General features: G+C 43.2%; 1 protein-coding gene across 5 annotated transcripts in view; it reads right to left on the minus strand.

Annotated features, from left to right (window-relative positions):
- MYO1B (myosin IB) overlaps nucleotides 1-22,120 on the minus strand; it is a 208,653-nt gene that overhangs the window by 30,527 nt on the left and 156,006 nt on the right. For all 5 annotated transcript variants that reach the window (XM_075070045.1, XM_032763336.2, XM_032763335.2 and 2 more), the window contains exons 15-21: nucleotides 15,937-15,999; nucleotides 13,973-14,173; nucleotides 11,129-11,355; nucleotides 9,996-10,196; nucleotides 8,457-8,550; nucleotides 7,680-7,829; nucleotides 5,188-5,256 (exon numbers count right to left, since the gene is read on the minus strand). In XM_075070045.1, coding sequence (XP_074926146.1) covers nucleotides 5,188-5,256; nucleotides 7,680-7,829; nucleotides 8,457-8,550; nucleotides 9,996-10,196; nucleotides 11,129-11,355; nucleotides 13,973-14,173; nucleotides 15,937-15,999 — 1,005 coding nt within the window. The remainder of the gene's footprint in view (nucleotides 1-5,187; nucleotides 5,257-7,679; nucleotides 7,830-8,456; nucleotides 8,551-9,995; nucleotides 10,197-11,128; nucleotides 11,356-13,972; nucleotides 14,174-15,936; nucleotides 16,000-22,120) is intronic.

The following is a 22,120-nucleotide window of genomic DNA, read 5'->3' on the forward strand; positions in this document are numbered from 1 at the left end:
CATGGTCCTCTGACAGCAGGTCCTGTCGGTTGAGCAGTGGCCAAGGAAGGGCCGCTGCCAGGTTCATGAGCATGCTGAACCAATGCTGGCAAGGTTACCCGGGGCGATCACAACAACCTGTGCTTTGTCTCTCTTGATCTTTGCCAGGACCCTGCTGATGAGTGGAACTGGACAGAACAGGTACCTCAGGCTCCCTAACCATGACAGGAGAAAGACATCAGAGAGGGAGTCTTTGCTCAGACCTTGCCAAAAACAGAACAGGTGGCATTTCCTGTTCTGTCTGGTGGCAAACAGGTTCACTTAGGGAATTCCCCACCTTTGGAAGATAATGCAGACTACTTCTGGATGGAGCGACCACTAGTGGTAAGAGGAGATGTCCCTGCTGAGCTGTTCCACCAGCATATTCTTGACATTGTGGCTGATGCATAAGTCCCAAAGATGGAGTGCCTCTTGACAGAGAGTCGACAAGCGCGCTTCCCCTTGCCTGTCTATGTAGAACATTGAGGCTGTGTTGTCCGTCAGGACTCATACCACCTTGCCCGACAGGTGGGGCAGGAAAACGCTGCACGCCAGCTAGACTGCTCGGAGCTCTTTGACATTTATGTGCAACTTCGCCTCCTCTGGCGACCACATCCCATGTGTCTGGAGATCACTGAGGTGTGCACCTCAGCTGAGGTCTGAGGCATCTGACAGCAACTCGATGGAGTGAGGGAGGTTGTCGAACGGAACCCCTTCCAGGACTGTCCTGCAGTCAGTCCACCATCACAGTGAGGTAAGTATCGCCTGGGGAACGGTAGCGATCTTTTCCAGGGGGTCTCTGGACTGGGAATAGACCATCCCCAGCCATTGTTGCAGGGGCCACATTTGGAGCCTGGCATGGCAGACCACACTGCCATGTGACCCAGGAGGTGCAGACAGACCCTGGCTGTAGTCAGAGGGAACGTGGAGGTTCGTCAATGTGTGGAACTTTTCCAGCAGCAGGAACACCCTGGCGCAGGTCAAGTTAAGGATCATTCTGATGAACTCTATCCTCTGCACTGGCACTAACATTGACTTTTTGTCATTTACCAGTAGGCCCAGAGAGTGACACGTGGCCTGAACCACCATGACATCCCTTTGGACTTGAGACCTGGAGCTGTCCTTGATAAGCCAGACCTCGAGGTATGGGTCAATCTGAATGCTCCGTCACCTGAAGGAAGCCACTACCACTAACATGCACTTGGTAAACACTCAGTGCTGCTGCCAGGCCGAATGAGAGAACCGCAAACTGGTAGTGGTGGGGCCCCACCGTAAACCGGAGGAAGATCGCTATGTGAAAGTATGCATCCTTCAAGTCGAGGCTGGCATACCAGTCTACCAGATCCAGGGAGGGGATAAAAGAAGCCAGGGAAACCATGCAGAACTTTAACTTCTTTAGGTACTTGTTGAGGTCTTGCAGGTCCAGCATGGGCTGTAGACCACCTCTGGCCTTTGGGATTAAGTACCGGGAAAAGAACCCCTTGTTCCTGTACTAAAGAGGAACTTCTTCCACCGCACCCATCTGTAGTCACCCGTTTACCTCCTGCACGAGGAGACTCTGTGAGAGGGGTCCTTGAAGAGGAGCGGGGAAGGGTGGGGGTGGTAGAAAGGAACTGGATGGCACAACCCTGTTTCACTGTCCTGAGGACCCATCTGTCTGAGGTTTTAGCCATCCAGGCAGAGAAGAAGAGGGAAAGGCGGTTGGCGAACACAGGGAAGGACGGATCTGACGAATAGTCTAGTAGGTTGCCCTGGGCACACCCTCAAAACGACCTTTTGGCCCCCTGCTTATTACAGGTGAAGTCCGACTGGGCAGAGGGTGGAGGCAGGTGGCTCGGGTGGCACTTGTAGGGGCTGGTCCTGCCAAGACTGACTCCCTTGGCCCTGTGGCTGCTGAGCTTTGAACTGCAACTTGCTGTCTGTTTGCTCCGCAAATAGGGCCTAGCCATTGAAGAACTGGTCCTGCATTGATTGCTGAGCCTCAGTGGACAACCCAGAGAGGTGCAGCCAAGAGGCTCACCACATGGAGATAGCAGAAGCCATGGTGCAGGCAGAAGCGTCTGCAGCATCTGACACCAAATGGAGGGCCACCCTGGCCATGGTTGTGCCCTCATCAAGGATTGCTCAGAACTCCTTGGAAGCCTCGGGGAGTGACCCTTCGAACTTGGCCATGGGTTGGCACATATTGAAGTCATATCGGCCAAGGAGGGCCTGGTGGTTAGCCATTCTTAGCTGAAGGTTAGAAGACAAATAAATCTTACACCCAAAGAGATCCTACTTCCTTGAGTCTTTATTTTTGGGGGTGCCTTTGCCTCTCCCGGGTTGCCCTTGCTTCTCTTTGTGGTTAACCACCTCACAAGGGAATTGGGGGCAGGGTGGGAGTATAAGTATAAGTACTCATGCCCTTTGGTTAGCACAAAGTACTTGTGTTCAGCCCTCTTAGAGATTGGAGCCAGGGAAGAGGGGGTCTCCCACAGGGCACCAGTGATTTGAAGGGGTACGACCATCCTGGCAGGAGTCGAGGAGCAGAGGACATCAGAGAGTCCGAGGGCTCTTCCAGTCCTCTGCCTAAAGCCCAAGGTTGGAAGTGACTCTCTTCAAAAGTTTCTGGTGCGCTTTGGCATCATCCTGAGGAACTGGGTGAGGGGGCCCCATGACAGCCTTGTCTGGTGATGATGAGGACGATGCCGGTGCCCCGGGAACCTCTATATCCACTGATGGTCCAGCAGCTTGCTCCCCTGGATCCTCCTGGACTTGCAGAGTCTTATGCCCCGAAGTCTCGAGCACCATAAGGGGACGGGATACCAAGGCTATTGGCCTCTCCCAGATTCCCGACACTGATCAGGCAGCCTGGGAAGGTTGTGTGAACCCCCAAGGGTTCCACAAGTACCATGGTGCCACTGCACTTGGGGCCATGAACCAGTTTCAATGCCATCAATGCCAGCATCACTGTAAGTAGTGGGTGACCAGGAATGGGCAGCACAGTGGCTCCTGTCTGACTGGTGCCAGTTGCTGTGACCTAAAGCCGACCTGTCTGAGCGAGTCAGGCATCTTGGTTGGGGTTTCGGAGCCCAATGGCGTTCAGCAGATCTGCATCAGACACAGACGTCAAACGGGACCGGGAGCCACTACAGGCCAGCTGTTGGGAGGAATCTCCTAAGAAGGGCAATCTCCTAAGAGATGGGCAGTGATGGCTGGGTGATCAGCAGTCTCTGCTCCCTGATTGGTACTGGGCCCTTGGAGATGGTTGAGACCAGTCTCGGAGATCTTGCTAGGCGGCACATGCCCCAGAGGGTCTGCACCAATCCACCGGCAAGGAACACCTGGAATCCCTCAATCAGTGTCCCCGGTGCGGGGACTGAAGAGAGCTCCACTGAGCGTGCCTCTCTCCTTCTGAGGCATGCTGGCTTGGCACAGGTGAGCGATGGCGGGACATCTCTCTCGATAGGGAACGGTGCCACTGAGGTGAGGACACACGCATAGATCCCAAAGCAGGTTTTCCCCGAAGACTATGGTACTGCTGGAGCCAATGTGGGCAAGCCCAGGAGTGTCAGGGCTGCCTGAAGGGCTTCGCACATCGATGGCACCTGAAGCTCATTGGGGCCTGCACCGCTATCTGGAGTCGCAGGCAAAGTACAGGATGGGCTGCACCACTCGACTTGAGCTGGGGCTCGACTTCCTGAAGGGGGCATTCAGCTGCCCAGCATGGGTGGTGGCTCACCTCCAACCCTCTCCTTTCCCTTGTGGGAGGTAGATCATCCCTTCACATTCTTCTTCTGTTTCATGACCAAAGCCGTGGACAGAGAGTAGTGCCAGCTCGTGGATGGTGCTGGCGAAGCACTGTGCACGGAGGCCACGGTGCTTGGTGTGGAGTCGGACTGCTGCTCCGGTGCCGGAGTAAGTGCCAACTCTATTAGAAGCGCTCTTAGAGCGATATCGCGCTCCTTCTTCGTCCTAGCTTTAAAGGACTTGCAGATACGGGACTTATAATTTACGTGCCCCTCACCTAAGCATCTTAGGCAGCTGGTACATGGATTGCTGATGGGCATAGGCTGTTTGCAGAGATCGCAGGGCTTAGAGTCTGGGGACCAGGGCATGCCCCATCCCCTGGCTGAATCCCAGTCAGAAATAACAAAGAGTTGAGAACTACTACTAAGGGTTTAACAAAGAAACTACTAACTATATACACAACTATTTTACAGGTTTTCAATGATTGCAAGAACAGAGAATGAAACAATGCTAGCCGAACCAGCAGATGTTCCAACACCATCACTGGCAGCAAGAAGGAACTGAGGGCGGCGGAAGCTAGTGGTGCCCCTTATACTGTGCCATGTAGGTGCCACTCCAGAGGGCACCAGAGCCACTCCTCTATGGAAACTGCTAAGGGAAAAACTTCCGGCACAGGTGCATGTGACAAGCACACACACCTCATATGGAAAGGACCAACTACATAAATATAAAGAACCAAGGTTATATCTGGGTCGCTAAACCACTATTAATCTGAGTTTGCACAAATAATTTCATGTTCTCAATTCTTTTAGGCCATGCAATAGCTACACTGGCACCTGTCCTACAACTATTGGGACTACCCTTGTAGCACACAAAGAGTTTACTTCGTGAAGGATATAACAATACTAAGATGCCAAGATTTTTTCCCCACAAGATAAAAAGTGGGCTCACCTCTTTCCTGAAACTAGGTTTTAGGTGTAAGATTTCAGATATCCTCCAGTCCCTGTCTGAGCACTAAGGAAATCTCATTTTTATCACCTTGCTCCTTATAGTGTGTGTCATGGTCACAATTCTTCCTTCAAGAGCACTGGACAGGATTCTTTGAAGAGAGGCAATACCACAACAAGTTGGGGGTGAAGACAGGGTGGCATAACAGGACACATTCTCTCCAAGGGCCAAGTATACTTATATCAAGAGCATTCCCACATCCCCAGCAGGCACAGACAACTGAATTCAGGACAATCTGACCCAGGACCTGGCTGACCCATAAACTTTATAAAACTGTGTTCAGTTTTGTCTATGATTTGAAAGTCTCTAAATCAGAGAGTGCATCTGCTACTTACCACTCATCTCTCCTCAACTGAGCCCAACATCCTCAAATTTTATTAGCCTAGGCTAGCAGAACCCAAGGCGGTCACTGCTCAGTGATGTCAAACTCACCTTCCATCCTCTGATGTAAGATTGTACTACAATGGCCGAACTCTTTATCCTCTGATACTTCTTTTGTTGCTGTATTAAAAATCAGTAAATACAGTTCAGCAGAGAAAGGTGGTTTTAAAATTGCTTTACATCAAAACCTTTTTAGTAACATCTAACAAATATATTCATATTGCAATTTAATCAAAAAACTAATGGAGAAGAGTGGGTTAATTTCTGAACACAAATGAGGGTATGGATTTCACATCTAACTCAGTAGGAAACAAACACACAGACAGCAGAGTACATGGACAAAGCCACTTTATACACAAAGAAAGACTAACTTCCTGGCCAACAAAGGAAAGTTATGTGAATTAAATACAAACAGTCACTGTTTTGTCATCCTTCCCACCAACAAAATTGTTCAGATTGTCACAAACGCTTTGCTCCAGTTTGTCAGCTGAGCTTGCCATTGACAATCATATGGCTTCTGTTGTTCTTCACATCCATTGCCCTCTTACAGTATCAGTACTGATAATAGTTTAAAAAAAGATAGTTTGCTGATGCCGGACTGGAATGCTATCCACCTAACTCAGTTCGATGTACACCCTCATTCCAATTTCCTGAACAGCTGAACATCTTCTTCTTAAGATCAATAAGATCCTTACTTTCTAGTAAACTGCTGGTTAATCTAATACCCTATCAGCAACAGGCCGAAGGTTCTGCAATGCAACATGAAGGGCCAAATACTCAGCTCAGCACCCAGTCCGAAAAAACTGTGCTGGTCAGCTCTGCTGAGGGCCGGGTGTGGGTAAGAGGAAATGAATCTTGCATTGTTCCTTTAAGATTGATATTGCTAATGGAAATTTCAAGATAATCTAACATTCTGTTTTACAGCACCACTGAAGGTAACCTTAAAATTCAGGCTCTAGTTTAGCCCTTTTCAATTGCTAATCAAGATGTCTAGATGTTAGAAACCCTTCCTCACATGCCACAAAGCTAAGGAGTCATTCCATGGCCACTACTGTAGCTTCAACCTCCTCCCCACAATCCTCTCACAGACAATACTTTGTGATGGGCGGGTTCGGTTCTGTGAAGCAGCCGATCCCCTCACCAGACCCTGAGCTTTACTCAGGCAGGGGATGTACACCCCTTATGCAGCCTCTCAAACACTGATCCTCTTTGTGCCTCAAATCACATTAGTTCTGATGCAAGAATGCTCTTTATATTCAAAAAGAGGGGCAGGTTTGCCCCCGGGTAATTTTTGGGGCACTTCAAGGAGCCAAATGACTGCATTTTAACAAAATGACCGCTGTACGGTTCCAGTAAACCAATAGAGCTCTACAGATTCGGAAATATTCTTCCTAATGTTCACACAGATTTGGTCAGGTCAAATGTTGGTTTTTCCTTTGTTCTCATTTTCTTATATCAACAGGCCTGCAAATTACATCTTTGACAACTCTATTTTTAAATCATTAAAGCTCTACTGGTATACTCAGTAATGTAGATACATAGGTGTAAAGCAATCCAATCCTAATGTTGGCTGAAGAAAAGGGAGTGAATTAAACTAGACAAGTTTGTATTGGAAATGAATTTTTACAGTTGTAACAAGACAGTAAATGAGTTATTTTGAGATATAAGTAGCCACATATTTTCTAATCTTCCAAGACAAGTTAATCTTTGACTGACCTCCTTGTTCAATCGAACTGAATACTGAAGGCTTTCAAGGCCACGTAGATGATTATCAAAAACTGTGCATCATCTGGGATACACTAATTTAACAATATCATAACATTTATTTAAGAGGAGCTCTGTTTCAGTGTGAAGTGCTATTTCATCAAACCTTCTCCTGGACTTTCATAAGTCTTGATAATGTATATTTCTTTACAAGAGGAAATTAAAAACTTCTCTTAGTAACTGGAAAAAAGATTGAAAATGCTACATCACTTGTGTTCAGTTCATAATGATGTGGAAGATCCTGTCTACAACAAAATTTGAAATGGTCTTAGAACTATACTAGTAAGAACCATTTAAACACAGGTGTTTATGAGCTGTACCTAATAAGATAAATCATTGGGACTCTCCCAAGCATTCTTGTGCCTCAAATTTAAAGGCTTCAGATAAGACAAAAGACAAAACACACCTTACAGTGATAGAATTTCACATACAATAAACATACACATTACTATACTTTTGTATGCATCGGTTGCCTGTTGATATATGCTACAAAGTTTTGCACAGTGCAAAGTCTGTTGAACTACAGAGCGGTCCCACCATTAGTGCTGAGAAAGCCTGTCTCCAAATGGTTGAACTAACCAGGATACCTTGACAATCCTTTTCACACAGATCACGTACTTCACCATGAGCCTATTTAACTCAGTTTACTTGGTGGATATTTTTGGTGCTAAATACAGACATAAAATTGGATACTTGCATCTCTTTCATCAAAGTGGATAAAGAAAAACAATCATTAAGTACTAATAAGAAACCCCTGTTTAATAAAACTTGCATCTTACTGCGTATCTCCTGCACCAGGAAGCAATCACAATCTGGCTCCTTTTCATTAAAAGGAAATGTGTCCGACACTTCCAGCCTCTGTAAATTTTCTGAATGAGCGTGGCCAAGTCCTCTAGACGTTGCTTTCTCAGGTCTTCTAATTTGAAGAGCTGAGTAAAAAGAATAAAAATAAATAAAAGACAGAAAACCACAAAAACGTAACTAGTATGACAAAAAGGGATCAATTCCCTGAGTCCCATACTTCACCTCTTGAGAAATCTTTGGCTGGCTTACCATTACTGTACATAAATGTGGTATTGATTAATGTACGCCTTACATCCTGAGGTTATTCAGTGGACAAAGACTATGGTACATATTGGGCTCTTGCTGACAATTACCTTCATAGGTTTTTAATTCCCTCCTAACCTTACTTAGATTTATTTTGAATGTCTTCCTATAAGCCGGCAATTAATCACTTCAATTTCTATACAATGTTTATCACTCTAGTACCAGAACATTGTGTTTGGAGAAACCTCCACTAGTCATCCAGCAAATTCTTCAGCATTATTGATGGGTAATCGTCATGCAAGTTGCTCTTTGATTAGTGCTTAAAGCAGTCTGAAAAAAATGGGCACTACCATAATCAGGGAGCAGAAACTTTGGAAAGACAGAGTTTAAAGTGCACCACTCAGCAACCCAGTTCCCTTTTATTTATTTAGTGCCAGGTCTGGAAAACCCCATGCTTCCCTCAAAAGCACTGACTTAGATTCTGTGGTGGAAAAGATTTGTTCACACACCGTTCTTGGGTTGCGGATGAATATCTTTGATCTGCCAAAGGAATATTCTTCCTCAGGTACTTCCAGTTCATTGAAAAGTACCTCTACACCAGCCCTAAGAGAAAAAAAATGAGCTTTTTAAGCTATATTTAAAACTCTTCAGACCAAAACATACAGACTACTTAAGAGTTTACACAATACACACACACACACACAGGCAGCATGTTAAGGATGTTTTAAATCCTTAGTGTCTGACACAAGAAGAATGGAAATGTAACTCCTTTACTCATTTTTTTTAATTAAACTATAGACACAAGAATCATATTTTCCAAGAGGACGGAACAATTTGTGTACAAAGGGAATAATTACCATTAAACAGTGCAAGCAAAGGCCTAGTTTTTGACAACAATAATGGTTTTACATTGAAAAGAAAAAAAGAGACAGGATCTCACATGAATGTCGAAAGATAATACAGGGGTTTAGATAGCACTGATTGAAGTGTTTCAGTCAAATACTACACCTGCACCTGTAAACAGTTTACTCTACAGGGCTCAGGGGATCGGTGACGCTCCACTGTCCTCTGGGGGGTCTTCATACCTGGCTTGCCCTTGTAGGGAGTCTTTGCCACTTGCTGTGGCACACATGGTGCTGGCGGCGCAGGCAGAGACCTCTGCTTTCTTGGTGCTGACGGAGCTTGGGAAAGCATCAAGTGTCGCCAAAAGTTTGGGTCCCGTACCGCTCCCAGGAATTGGTGGTGGGTCCTTTAAGGGGCTAAGGGCTCTGACTGGGAACGCATGTCAACATGGCTCCAGAGTGCCCAGGCGGTCTGAACTGAGTCCTTTATCTGATGCCCCATGGCCTTTCTTGCCCGGTGCTAGGGAGTCATGCTTCTTAGCTTTCTTTTTGGGCACCGTTCTACAACTATGACACTTGTCTTCACATGTGATTCCGCCAAGCACTTGATGCAGCTGCTCTGGGGGTCATTTACAGGCATAGGTGTGTTACAGTCTGTGCAGAGCTTAAACCCTGGAGACTGGGCATGCCCCACCTGGAATGAAGTCCCCGATGGGACTCTAACTTCTAACTACACTTAACTACTTAACACTAACTATTATAAACAACTATTTACAAGGCCCTAAGGCTCAAAGGCAGAAGAGACAAAACTGCTGGCCCTTGCTATGCAAGGAAAGGCACTCAACTAACCACCACGGGTGGTAAGAAGGAACTGAGAGGGCGTAGGGCCAGTGGCACATGATATACTGACGCATGAGCATGGCATTCAAGGGGGCACCACAGCCAACCCTACGGACACTGTTAAGACAAAAATCTTTGACGACCGCGCACGTGAGCACACATACACCTAGAATGCAACTGACAAGAGCAAACACTCAAAGAATGAGAGTTTGAAATAGAAATAGTGAGAAAGAATCAAGCCACACTTGGATAATATTTAATCTTATTTTAGAATTCCTGATTTATTTAAAAATTTCAATATATGTGGAAAGCAATTATTTTATTCACTGAGCTATCAAGGAATAAGAATACCAATGTTTTTCTTACCTAGCAGGTCCTCTCCAATGGGGCCACGTCTGCTTACAAAGCATCTTATACCTTTCTAGACAAAGCTCATAAGGCTGTCTGAATGCGTAGCCTGCCCTTCTAACCCGGACATTCTCTAGGAGACCTAGGTACCGGACCTGGTGACACACTAGAGCTTCATTGAAGATATGTGCAGCTTTTTTGTCATTGGGCTTGATGCATCTGGAAATTGAAACAATATTCTGCATGTTGTAGGAATACTTGTTTATTGTATTGTACATGTAAAGCTATTGTTATAATTTAAATTTTACAAGCCACACACGATCAGATATTAGTTCATGTTTAATTTAGGTAAGTGCATTGGATACAAATGGCATCCCATTTTCAAATTTCATTTCCTAAAAACCTACAATGAAAGAAAACTTGCCATTCTAAAATATTAACTATATACTTGTGAATTGCTGACATACCAAATACAATGCATATACAATTACAAACCAGTGAGATATGCAGATAGGCTATGATCCAGCAAAACACTTAACCATATAACTAAGTTTAAGCACATAAATAGCCCCACTGAAGTCAATAGCACTATTTGAGTTCTTAAAACTTAAGCATGTGCTTATGCACTTTGCTAAATTAGGACCATAATTTTATTCAGTTTCTCTATTTTTTTTCTTCCTTTTACACTCTTTTGTTTAATGGCCTGCTTGTGGAAGATGTTAGAATGAAGTCCTGTTTATCCACAAACAATTATGTGGCATGGGCAGCAAGCTTCCTCACACTGCCCCTACCAATGTACCTCACCCTTGACTCTACAAGAGTAAGGGAGCCGTTGCATTTCTTAGCCAATTCATTCAATGAATTCTCCAGGAAGAGTCCTGTTAATGCCAGCTCTGGTGGAGGATTTGGGGAAGTGTACTAAAACCACCAACTCATTTCATATAGACAACTGAACAAGCAGGAAAGAATAACAATTTTCAGTCACTGCTCAGCTAGACTGAATTTACATCAATGAGCTACAAGAGAGAGGTTTCATTATCTCTTGAACTACTTTCTGGAGCCATCCATCCTCTCTTTTTTTTGCTATCACATTTGGTTAAAGGCAGACATATCCATTATCATTTTTTAAAAGCTTCAAAGAATAAACTTACCTAATATAGTTTGGATTTTTGGTCTGCAAGTTCTTCATCAGAGTAGCTACAGAAGCCTTGAATTGTGAACCTGCTGTTGGGGGTCTCTTTAGGTTAATCTTGGCAGGGTTACCTTCTGGGAATAATGCTTTAATGAGGGAGTGGTTGGCCTTCCACATGGCCTGGGAGAGGTCACGGTAGAGTAGATCATTATTCTTGTCAACAAATCCTTCTACCTGGTACATAACCTAAACAACATAGAAGAATCTCATTGATATTTTGGGACATAATATAGGTCAAAATTAGAGCTGGTCAGGAAGTCCCTCCTCTCCCCACAACCATATGATATTTTCCAAAAAAAAAAAAAAAAAAAAAACCAACCCAAAAAAAAAAAACCAAAAAAAAAAAAAACAACCCCAAAATATTTTCATTGAAATTTCTCTCAACATTTTTTGAATGTTTAGAAAACATACACACAACTTTGTTGGAGGTTTCTGACTTTTCAACAAAAGCCTAAAATGTTTTGAACAACGTAGACATTTTCCATACAGATTTTTTTTTTTTTAAACAAAACAGAAAAGTTAGTAAATTTTCAGCCAACACTAGTCAAAATATTTTACAGAAAATAATACTCTTTAGTGATGGTCTGGGAACTTGATAAGCCTCCTCGCCCAACTAACATGCCAACGAAGTCTCCCACTCCAGTCAAATTAATAATTTCTCCCTTTGGAAAAATGCAGTGATTATTTCCTACTGTTTTAAATCACTACACCAAAAAAACCTTTCCAAAATATCCAACCAACCAACCACATTTATATAAGTTTACTTAAGTAAAACAGCCAGTTACAAAGTAATATTAAAAATTACACGAGAGAATTCCTACATCTCAGTTGATATGTACTGGCTAGCTGTATACTCCCAAGGGAGCTGACATTTTAAAAATAATTCTTACATGGAAAACAGCCTGATGACATGCATGGCCAGGAAGATCTGAGCTGCAATTGCAGACACAGGAGGCCTCCAGCATAGTTTTACCTAGCTCTCCACAGGAGAATACCATAGTTTTTTGGGTTACGCTCTTTTTTTTAGTCTTGAACATCTTGGCATATGATCTCTTTGATAATACAGATGCCTTCAGTTTCATGATTTCATTTACTTTTAATGTCTATAGTACATGTAATAAAACTGAATATTAATGTCACCATATTTTACAGTGGATCAAGTGACTGGAAACATTTCATTTTCCTTTACAAAACGCAATTCTGAATGTAACATACGGAAAATATTGCCAGGCATTACTACTGAAAAACATACACAATAACTTAAATAATGATATTTTGAAGTAAAAAAGTTACCTTCTTTTGTTAATCAATTTGCGCAGATCAAATTGTCTTCAACCGGGCATGGAAAAACAATGCCAAAATAGTACGTATTGACTGAATGTTCTGCCCAGTTGTGAATGTCAGAACAAATGAGGACTCATTGGCTGCTAGCAGAGACAGATTATCTACCCTAATCCCATTCTGAGTGTTGAGAATGATCTGCAATCAGTTTATTTTAATTTTGACAATCAAATTAAAAAACAAAGAAAAATGCCTTAAATAGCAGTCCAGGGCAGATTACAATCCAATATAAAATATAACCATCAAACACAAAATATAAATGTCACTAGGATATCTACTATGCCAGTCCGATCAAACCCTGCTCCCAGCAACTTAGCTGCCACAGACTAAGATATATAACTGTGATGTCAAGTTTGTGATACACAAACTGGTGAGAAGTTAAAATAATGTTAAAAAGTATCAATACATTGTTCTAACCAATGATGGGTGATTTTTTTTTAAACCTGTCCAAACCTTCACTCATGCACTGAAATGAACGATTTTTCAGGTTCAGATCAGTGGCCTACTCTGTCAATGATAGTCTTATCTTAGCTAACGTAATGATCATGATTTCTTATTTAAAATAAAAAGTTATATGCAAAGAAAATATCAAAAACTTCAAACTGTGAGGCCTGTACTAATTCATGCTGTTTATCTTAGTAAAAAACAAAATACATTTCCAAGCCCTCTGTAGCGCTTTATCTTCCATCTGTCTAAACACATAAGATTTCAAAATAAAGTCAGCTTCCCTCAAATTTATAAGAACTCTACTTTGTCAGAGTATTAGCCATTTCAGTGATAGCAAACCCATTTTCAAGACAATACTCCATCTTCAAATGTGTGTTAAACTTTGCATCCCTAAACAGGAAATTTTTGGTTTCACAACCTATACACTTTCAGTGATTGAGGGCTTGTGTACATTACCAGCTGGATAGACGGGCAGCAATCGATAAAGTCTAGACACGATAAATCAACCGCCGAGCGTCAACTCTAGTACTCCACCAGGGCAAGAGGTGCAGGCAGAGTCAACGGGGGAGCATCAGCCGACGACTTACCACAGTGAAGACACCATGGTAAGTAGATTTATGTACGTCGACTTCAGCTATGTTATTCACGTAGCTGAAGTTGAGTAACTTAGATTGATCCCGCCTCCAGTGTAGACCAGGCCTCAGAGAACAGGAGTTCTGCCATTGACTTCAATGAGTGCAGGATGAATCCTCAAAAATTAAAATACACTGTAAAATAATTAACTTGTCCCTGGTTTATTAATAGGAAGATTAAAGAATATAGAAGTAATTTAATTTTATATTCTGCATTTGACTGAGGGAACTCCAAGCTTCCACATCATTCCTTCACTGTATCATCATTTAGTATTTAAAAGAACACATCATTGTTTCACCTCCCAAATCTGGAGCACATGGAGTTTGGCCTCACATGTAAAAAACACAGGTCAAGCCACGGGGATGTTCTTTTAGCACAGTACCTTGCCAGCATAATGCTGAATTCTGAAGCAACTGTGAGGCAGTGATGTATCATTCAGGAAACGTGAACACTTGCTCATCCTACTTTCAAAGTGCTGATGAGTGGCACAGACTTGGTTCAGTTTCTCTAAAAAGGTGTCATCAGTAACAGTGCCTGGCCTCAGACATTCTTCATCTAGCATAGCCAGAATTCCAGTTTGATTCTGCAGTTTAAAAACAAATGTCCTTCTTTCCTTAACGCATTGTTTTTATCTTTTTATGCAGATAAATAAAATTGTGCTACCTTATACAAACAGTAACTAAGATTGAACTTTACTTAATCAAAATATACATAGAAATGCAGAAGTCAGAAGTAAAGATCAACCATATTAGTGCATTTTCTGCTGTTGTTCAGACCCATTAATTTAACAAGTCAAAACTTTGCAATCAGCCTTCCAAATTTCAAACCTTCACATTACAGATGCTTTTTAATGAAGAGCAAAGAAGCCATTCCATTCTGAACCCCTCTTTTTAGCCATTTGTAACTTTCTCAAAATTCTTCTTTTTGGACACACAGTTCACAAGCTCGATCTCAGCTCAAACAAATTTTATTTTGAAACGGTGAAGAAAACTTGTTGAATCATTTTCAAGACACCTGAGCAAATAGGAAGAAAATCAGGTTTCCTCTCAAAGAAAAAAAAAGTTTTTGCATATGGATTTTTTTCTTCAAAATGACATTTTCTTAAGTTCAAATTTAAGATCTAATTCTTTATTGTGAACTAATTCAGCTCTTACATCGAAATTCACCCTCAGCATGAGCAGTAAAATTCTGTTGTCTCTGATAGAGCAGGACCTGTAAAAGCCAACTGTGAACACCCTTCACTTTGAAAGTGTTTTTTAATTAACTGATAATACTTACAAGCTGCTATATAGTGTTCAAAGCACTTCATAAAGAAAGGTGTCTCCCGATTTTACAGATGGAGTATAACAGGTCAGCAACAGACCTAGGGATAGAACCCCAGCCACACCCCCTACTCCTAGTATAGGGAATTATTCCACTTGACTAAAATATACAATCTCCACATTCACACTTATAAACTTTTGAAGACGATGCACTAGCTATTCACAGTATCTTAATCAACATTTAAAGTTTAAGACCTAGAAAATGGGCCCTTCTTCACAGTAACTCAACATCTGCCCAGGTCCCATTTTCCTCACCCCTTCTCCCCAACACACACATGGTTTCTGAATGTGCATTCTTGAGATTTGAATCTTCTGACCTGTGCTTTTAACTTTCAACCTAAATGTCATTTTTTTTCTCCTATTTTGTTTATATAAAAGAGGCTAATCTATAGCCTTCCACTCAAAAGGAGGTAAGGTAATCAATTTATTGGCAAAACTAGCATTTATTTTGTACTACTGGTTAAACAATGTTTCAGTTTGCACTTTTGTTAAGGAACTAGCATGACATGAAACAATGTGTGTTAAATCAACATGAACTACTGTGATTAAGTACAAGCTGTATCAGAAGCATACAGTGACTCAATAACTGAGTTGCCTGGCTACCATTCAAAAGAAAACATTATTTACAGCATGACTGGCAGTTGCTCATATCTTCTAATAAAAACAGCACTGTATCAAAACACTGATTATGTGAAATAAACTGATAATGTATTCTTGTTATCTCACTAATAAGCGCTGTACATCTATAAGAGAAAATTCAATGACAAACTCTATCTTTGTCCATTCCATACTTTTGAAATGTTAGATCTTTAGTATAATAAAATAAGTGAACTGTGATTTAATACAAAGTCAGAGGATCACTTGTTTCTGAAATCAATATTCTAAAAAGCTCTCATTACCAACTAATTTTAATTCAATGCAGTTGCGATATTTCCATTTTATACATCTTAATTTTCAAATTTTAATTCAAATTTTAGACGAATTCATAAAGGCAAAATCTTTGAAAGCCGCAATTACAACTTACATTTTCTATCAGGTCACAAATTATGGCATTGTTGAAATATTCAATATGAGTCCATTCAATATCCTATAAAAACAAAAAGCATATAGATATGAACTGAGAGAAATAACTGCAGGAGTTCCCTCTATTGGCATGTTTTTATTGCATTCCTATTTATAAAAATATCCTTTTAAAAGTAGCCCTATATATGTAGATTTTTGGATCCTAACATTTTATTTAAAAAAAAGAAAAAAAGCAATCTACCACTAACATTATTTGGCCAAAATGAATGCCCTTGAATGGTTTCCAGACTTGCTTTCCATTCCCTTCTTCAATCTGTGTCAATTTCCCATGCACTTCATTGGAAACAAGCCAAAATTTTATACTGTAGGGCTTTGGGTCAGTAATGCTTTGTGTACACTTACAATGTTTATAAGGAAATAAGTCAATTTCAGTACAAGAATCTAAGATTAAGATTTTTCTGCTCTTAATTTTCATTCAGGACAAAAAAAAAGCTAAATTTAGATGAGATCATCTGAAAAACCCACTGAGTCAGGCTGTTATTCAGATATTTGAAAAAATTAACATATTACAATCAACGATAGAACTTCCAAGTATGGAATAACTTAGCCCTACACCAGATGACAATGAATGACAGAAAAAAACCCACGAGAGTTTCAGACTTGGAGGGATATAGACAAATTTATAAAGTAAAAATACAAGCATTTCAATTCCATGCTTAATTTGTATTCTAGAGTAACATCTAATATTTTAGTTTCTTCAGAAAAGTTGAAATTTAATTCATGAAGTAAATTACAGTAATCATCTTTTCAAATGCTTGACCAATCAATGCAAACAAACAAAACAAACAAAACAAAAATAAAGGGTTTGCCAAAGCTTCACATTGCCTGAGCATTGGCCTGTTAAACCCAGGGTTGGGAGTTCAATCCTTGAGGGGGCCACGTAGGGACCTGGGGCAAAATCAGTACTTGGTCCTGCTAGTGAAGGCAGGGGGCTGGACGTGATAACCCTTCTGGGTTCCTTCCAGTTCTATGAGACAGGAATATCTCCATATATTGTAAGGCAGGAAGAAAGTCTACCCAATTTTCAAAAACATTTACACAACACAATAGTGCCATTCAATCTGAATATAGACAGTACACAAGTATCTACTGTTTTAAAAGATATTTCCTATGGCGCATATTATATATATATAAAAAAAATTCCCCTCTCACCCCTATTGGTGGTATGTGTCTTCCTCAACCTCGGGTCCTCTACCAGAGGCCTGGGAGTTTGAGGGTTCTGCACAGTATCTTAGCTGTTCCTAGCACTGCACTCTTCTGGACAGAGAGCTCTGATGTTGTTCCTGGGATCTGTTGGAGCCACTCACCCAGCTTAGGAGTCACAGCCCCGAGTGCTCCTACCACCACTGGGACCACTTTGGCCTTCACTTTTCCACATCCTCTCTAGTTCCTCTTTCAGGCCCTGGTACTTCTCCAGCTTCTCATATTCCTTCTTCTGATGTTGCTGTCACTTGGCACTGCTATATCTATCACCACCGCTGTCTTCTGGTCCTTGTCTATTACCACGATGTCTGGTTGATTGGCCAGTACCTGCCTGTCCGTCTGGATCTGGAAGTCCCACAGAATCTTAGCCCTGCTATTCTCCACAACCTTCTGTGGAATCTCCCATCTGGTCTTGGGAGGGTCTAGCCCATACGCTGTGCAGATGTTCCTGTACACAATGCCAGCCACTTGGTTGTGCCGTTCAGTGTATGCTGTTCCTGCCTGCATCTTACATCCTGCCACTATGTGTTGGACTGTCTCTGAGGCCTCTCTGCACAGTCTGCACCTTGGGTCCTCTCTAGTGTGGTAGACCCCTGCTTCAATGATCTGGTGCTCAGTGCCTGTTCCTGTGCTCTATGATCAGTGCCTCAGTGCTGACTTTTAGTCCAGCCCTTTCAGCCACTGGTAGGATTTCCCAATGTCAGCCACCTCAGCTATCTGTCGATGGTACATCCCATGCAGGGTCTTGTCTTGCCATGGCACTTCTTCTGCTTGGTCTTCTCTCCATGTCTGCTGCTGCCTCAGGCATTCTCTCAGCAGCTCATCTTTGGGGCCATCTTACTGATGTACTCCTGGATGTTCCTTGGGTTTTCGTCCAGGACAGTGGCTTTGACGCTCACCAAGCCCCGCCCGCCTTCTTTCCGGCTGTATACAGTCTCTGGGTGTTGGACTTGGGGTGGAAACCTCCTGCATTCTGTGAGGAGCTTCGGGTCTTCACATCGTCAGCCTTCCATGTCCTCCTTTGGCCAGCTCACTATACCGCAGGGTATCTGATGACCGGCAGGGCGTATCTGTTGATGGCATGGATCTTGTTCTTCCCCACTGAGCTGCTCTTCAGGACCTGTCTTATCCTTTGGTGATACTTGGATGTTGCTGTCTTCCTTGCCTCCTCATCATGGTTCCATGTGACTGTGGGACGCCAAAGGTACTTGTAGCTGGTCTGTATGTCTGCTATGTGGCCCGCTGGTAGTTCCACCCCCATCAGTCTTGAACTACCTTCCCTCTCTTCACTGCCATCCGGCCACACTTCTCCAGTCCGAATGACATCATCCGACATCCTCACTGTAGATCCGCGTCAGGTGGATTAAGCGAGTCGATAGTCTCGGTCATTCTTAGCATGCAGCTTGATGTCATCCATGTAGAGAGGTGGCTGATGGTAGTTCCACTCCTGAACTTGTATCCGTGATCCAGTCCTTGTGATTATCTGGCTGAGGGGTTTAAGCCTATGCAGAACAGCAGCGGGGACAGTGCATCACCTGGTATATGCCGCACTTGATGGCCACTTGTGCAAGCTGCCTCGAGTTGACTTCTAGTGTTGTCTTCCATAGTCCCATTGAGTTTCTTGAGGAAGGTCTTAGTGTCTGTTGACTTTGTATTGCGCCAGACATTCACAGATCCACGCGTGCGGGCATTGAGTCGTAGGCTTTCTGTAGTCAATCCAGGCTGTGCTCAGATTGGTCTGTCTAGATCTTGAGTTCTTGCGGCGACTGCTCTATCTATAGAGCAACTGGTGTTTTGAGCCTCTGGTGTTGTTCCCAATGCCCTTCTGAGCTGTGCTCATGTACTGGGCCCATATGGTCCTGTAACTTGGCGGCTATGATGCCTGATAGGACTTTCCATGTTGTGGAGGCAGGTTATTGGTCGGTAGTTGGACAGTTCTGTTCCCTTGCAGGGGTCTTTCATGATCAGCACTGTCCTTCTTGTGTTAGCCATTTGGGTGGGAGCCTGCTGCTAGCAGCTGGTTCATCTGTGCTGCTAGGCTTTCATGCACTGCTGTTAGTTTCTTTAGCCAGTAGGTGTGGATCATGTCTGGTCCAGGTGCTGTCCAGCTCTCATGTTCTTGACCTGCTGCTGGATGTCTTCTACTGTGATGGTGACTGGTTTCTGTTCTGGAGATTGCTGTGCTTTGTTCTCAGGTCCTGCAGCCACTTTGCACTGGTGTTATGAGTCTTCTCTTTCTCCATATGTTCTTCCAGGTACTGTTCAGTTTCTGCTGCTTGGTGGCTCTGCTGTATTGTGGTGTTGCACTGCAGTTGGGAGTAACACCTTGGATGTTCTTTGGAGAACAGGGCATTTACTTTTTTGGCCTCTGCTTCTCTAGTGTATCTCCTTAGCCTGGCAGCCAGTGCGTGAGCCTTTGTTAGCAGTCTCTAGGCTTCAGATGGAGTCAGTCCTTGTACTTTTCAGTAGCCGAGTCTTATCCTTTAATCTCTACACCCTTCTGTAGTTCCACCACTGACTAACTTCTCTCCGAGTCGCCTTAATCTTATCCTCCAACCTCATTTTCCAGGGTGGTACATACTTGTTGTTCTTCTTGATCGTGTAGCCAAGCATCTCCAGGATTACAGAGGCTGTAGCGTATACAGTTCATTGGTTTGAGCTATGGTGGTAGTAGGATTGTCATGTGGGCTCTATGGCATCTTCTACAAACATACTATCTGATGGTACTTCTCGCACTGAAGCCTTGGTAATCGGTCTCGAGGATTGACTGTAGCTAGTTTCTCCATATCTATGCCTCATATCAGCTGCTGTGCTCTGTAATGGAGGGGGTGGCAGTGAAGTTTTCAGCTTCAGGCGTGGGCTGCATCCACTTGTTTCTTTCCAGGTCTTCTTGAGTCTGGGATGTAAAATGTGGAGTTGGTCTATCTCAAGCTGTGAGAGCAGCTTCCTCTTTACTAGTGTTGAAGCATTGGTAACTAGCTGTTTTCTCAGTAAGTGTGGATGATTAGGTCTTTTGTCCATCCATAGTCCCCTCATTCGTTTCATTATCCCCTCTCATTAGGTCTACTGTTGTAGTAGCATTTCCATCAATTCCCAGGTTCTCTTGTCTCGTCCATGAATGGTTTGTAAGCCCACTTTCGTCAGATTGTCCTGGTTCTCAACATAGCGCTGGTGGCGGACCTTTGTTCATCCGGGGAGACATCTGAGCCGCATGACTCTCCTAGTTTCTGTCACTCTGGCAGGTGAAGCGTTAGGGGGTCTTTTGCCCAAGGACCCCTACTGGAAAGTTGGGTACCCACCAGGATTTGAACCCCAGTCTCTCGTATCGAAGGGCGGTCTCCCGTATCAAAGGGTGGCACTCTTAACCACTACGCTTAACCACTACGCTAACCCGGTTATATAGTAGCGGGGAATATTGGTAAAATCAATAAAAACTTTGTAACTTTAGGCCCAACCACTCTACATCACCAAAGCATACTAATTTAGGCTCCAAAACTCACGTTCACAGTTTATTCTTAAAACAGCATGTACGCTCATTGTAAGAACTCACTGCAGAAAACTAAGGACATGTCTACACAGCAAACAAAGACCCGCAGAAGCAAGTCTCAGAGCCCAGGTCAACTGACTCAGAATCACAAGCCTTGTACTGCAGGGCTAAAAATAGCTGTGTAAATGTTTGGGCTCAAGCTGAAGCCCAGGCTCTGCAATCTCGCAAGGGGGAAGGGTCTCAGAGCCCAGGCTCCAACTGAACCCTGAAGGTCTAGACTATTTTTAGCCCCACAGCACAAAGCCAAGTCAGTTGGCAGGCTCTGAGACTCACTGTCATGGGATGGTTTTGTTGTTGTTGTTTAGACATAGGGTTCTCAACATTTTTCTTTCCGAGGCCCCCCCCCAACATGTTATAAAAATTCCACTATCCACCTATGCCACAACCACTGTTTCTCTGTGTGTCCAGCAGATTAAAAAGGAAGGGCCATTGTCATGGGGTAGCAAGCAGAGCAATTGCCTGTGGCCCCACGCCACAGGGGGCCCCATGAAGCTAAGTTGCTTGGGCTTCAGCTTCAACCCCAAGTGATGGGACTTGGGCTTCAGTTTTCTGCCCTGGGATCCAGCAAATTTAACGCCAGCCCTGTTCTCTGCTTTATTTTGATGGACTCCATGAAACCTGCCTGCAGATCCCTGATGGAGAACCACTAGTTTAGACATACCCTCAGAGAAATCTATAAGCAATTACTTCCACCACACTTCATCCCACTTTATCTACCTTACTGACCTTAGAACTACCATTCATCTGTCACTAATAATGCATCTATTTGAAAGTTCAGTATGGTTTACACCCAACAAGATCATGCTTTGAAATAAAAGTCTATTTTCTTTTCTATTTTAGCTCTATGAGGGAGCTAAAGGGTTTCTTGGGAAAACTGCATAGACTGGTTCAAGAGGCCAAAGGACTGTCACTATGGGGTGAAGGAGTGACCAGCCTGACACTGGGGGATGAAGGAGTGAGATATACACACAGAACTATCATGAGACTGTGATGAGAGGGACAGGCCGTGTGAGAGGACATGAAGTTCTCTGAACCTGCACCAGAGTCACCACGTGGAAGATGGACAGCACTTGGTAAGCCAGACCTGCATATAAGTTGTTTATTGTTTTTTTAAGGTATATTTTTCTCTGTAACACTTTTGCTCTGAATAAATAATACTTTGCTTTATGAAGGGTGGTTGGTCATTGTATAACCCTGTCATTTTTCAGAGGACAGGACCACAGGTGCTGAACTACCATCAGATCTGCTAAGGCGATCACAGTGAACCATAGCCTAAATCTCCAGTCTAGAAGGGAACGTGTCATGGAACTCTGCCCTGAGAAAGGTAACAGCAGTTTGAGACCTATAGCGGGGATCATAGGTGCAGTTACCTTGG

The sequence above is a fragment of the Chelonoidis abingdonii genome, chromosome 10 (genome assembly GCF_003597395.2).
Source record: "Chelonoidis abingdonii isolate Lonesome George chromosome 10, CheloAbing_2.0, whole genome shotgun sequence".
NCBI lineage: Eukaryota > Metazoa > Chordata > Testudines > Testudinidae > Chelonoidis > Chelonoidis abingdonii.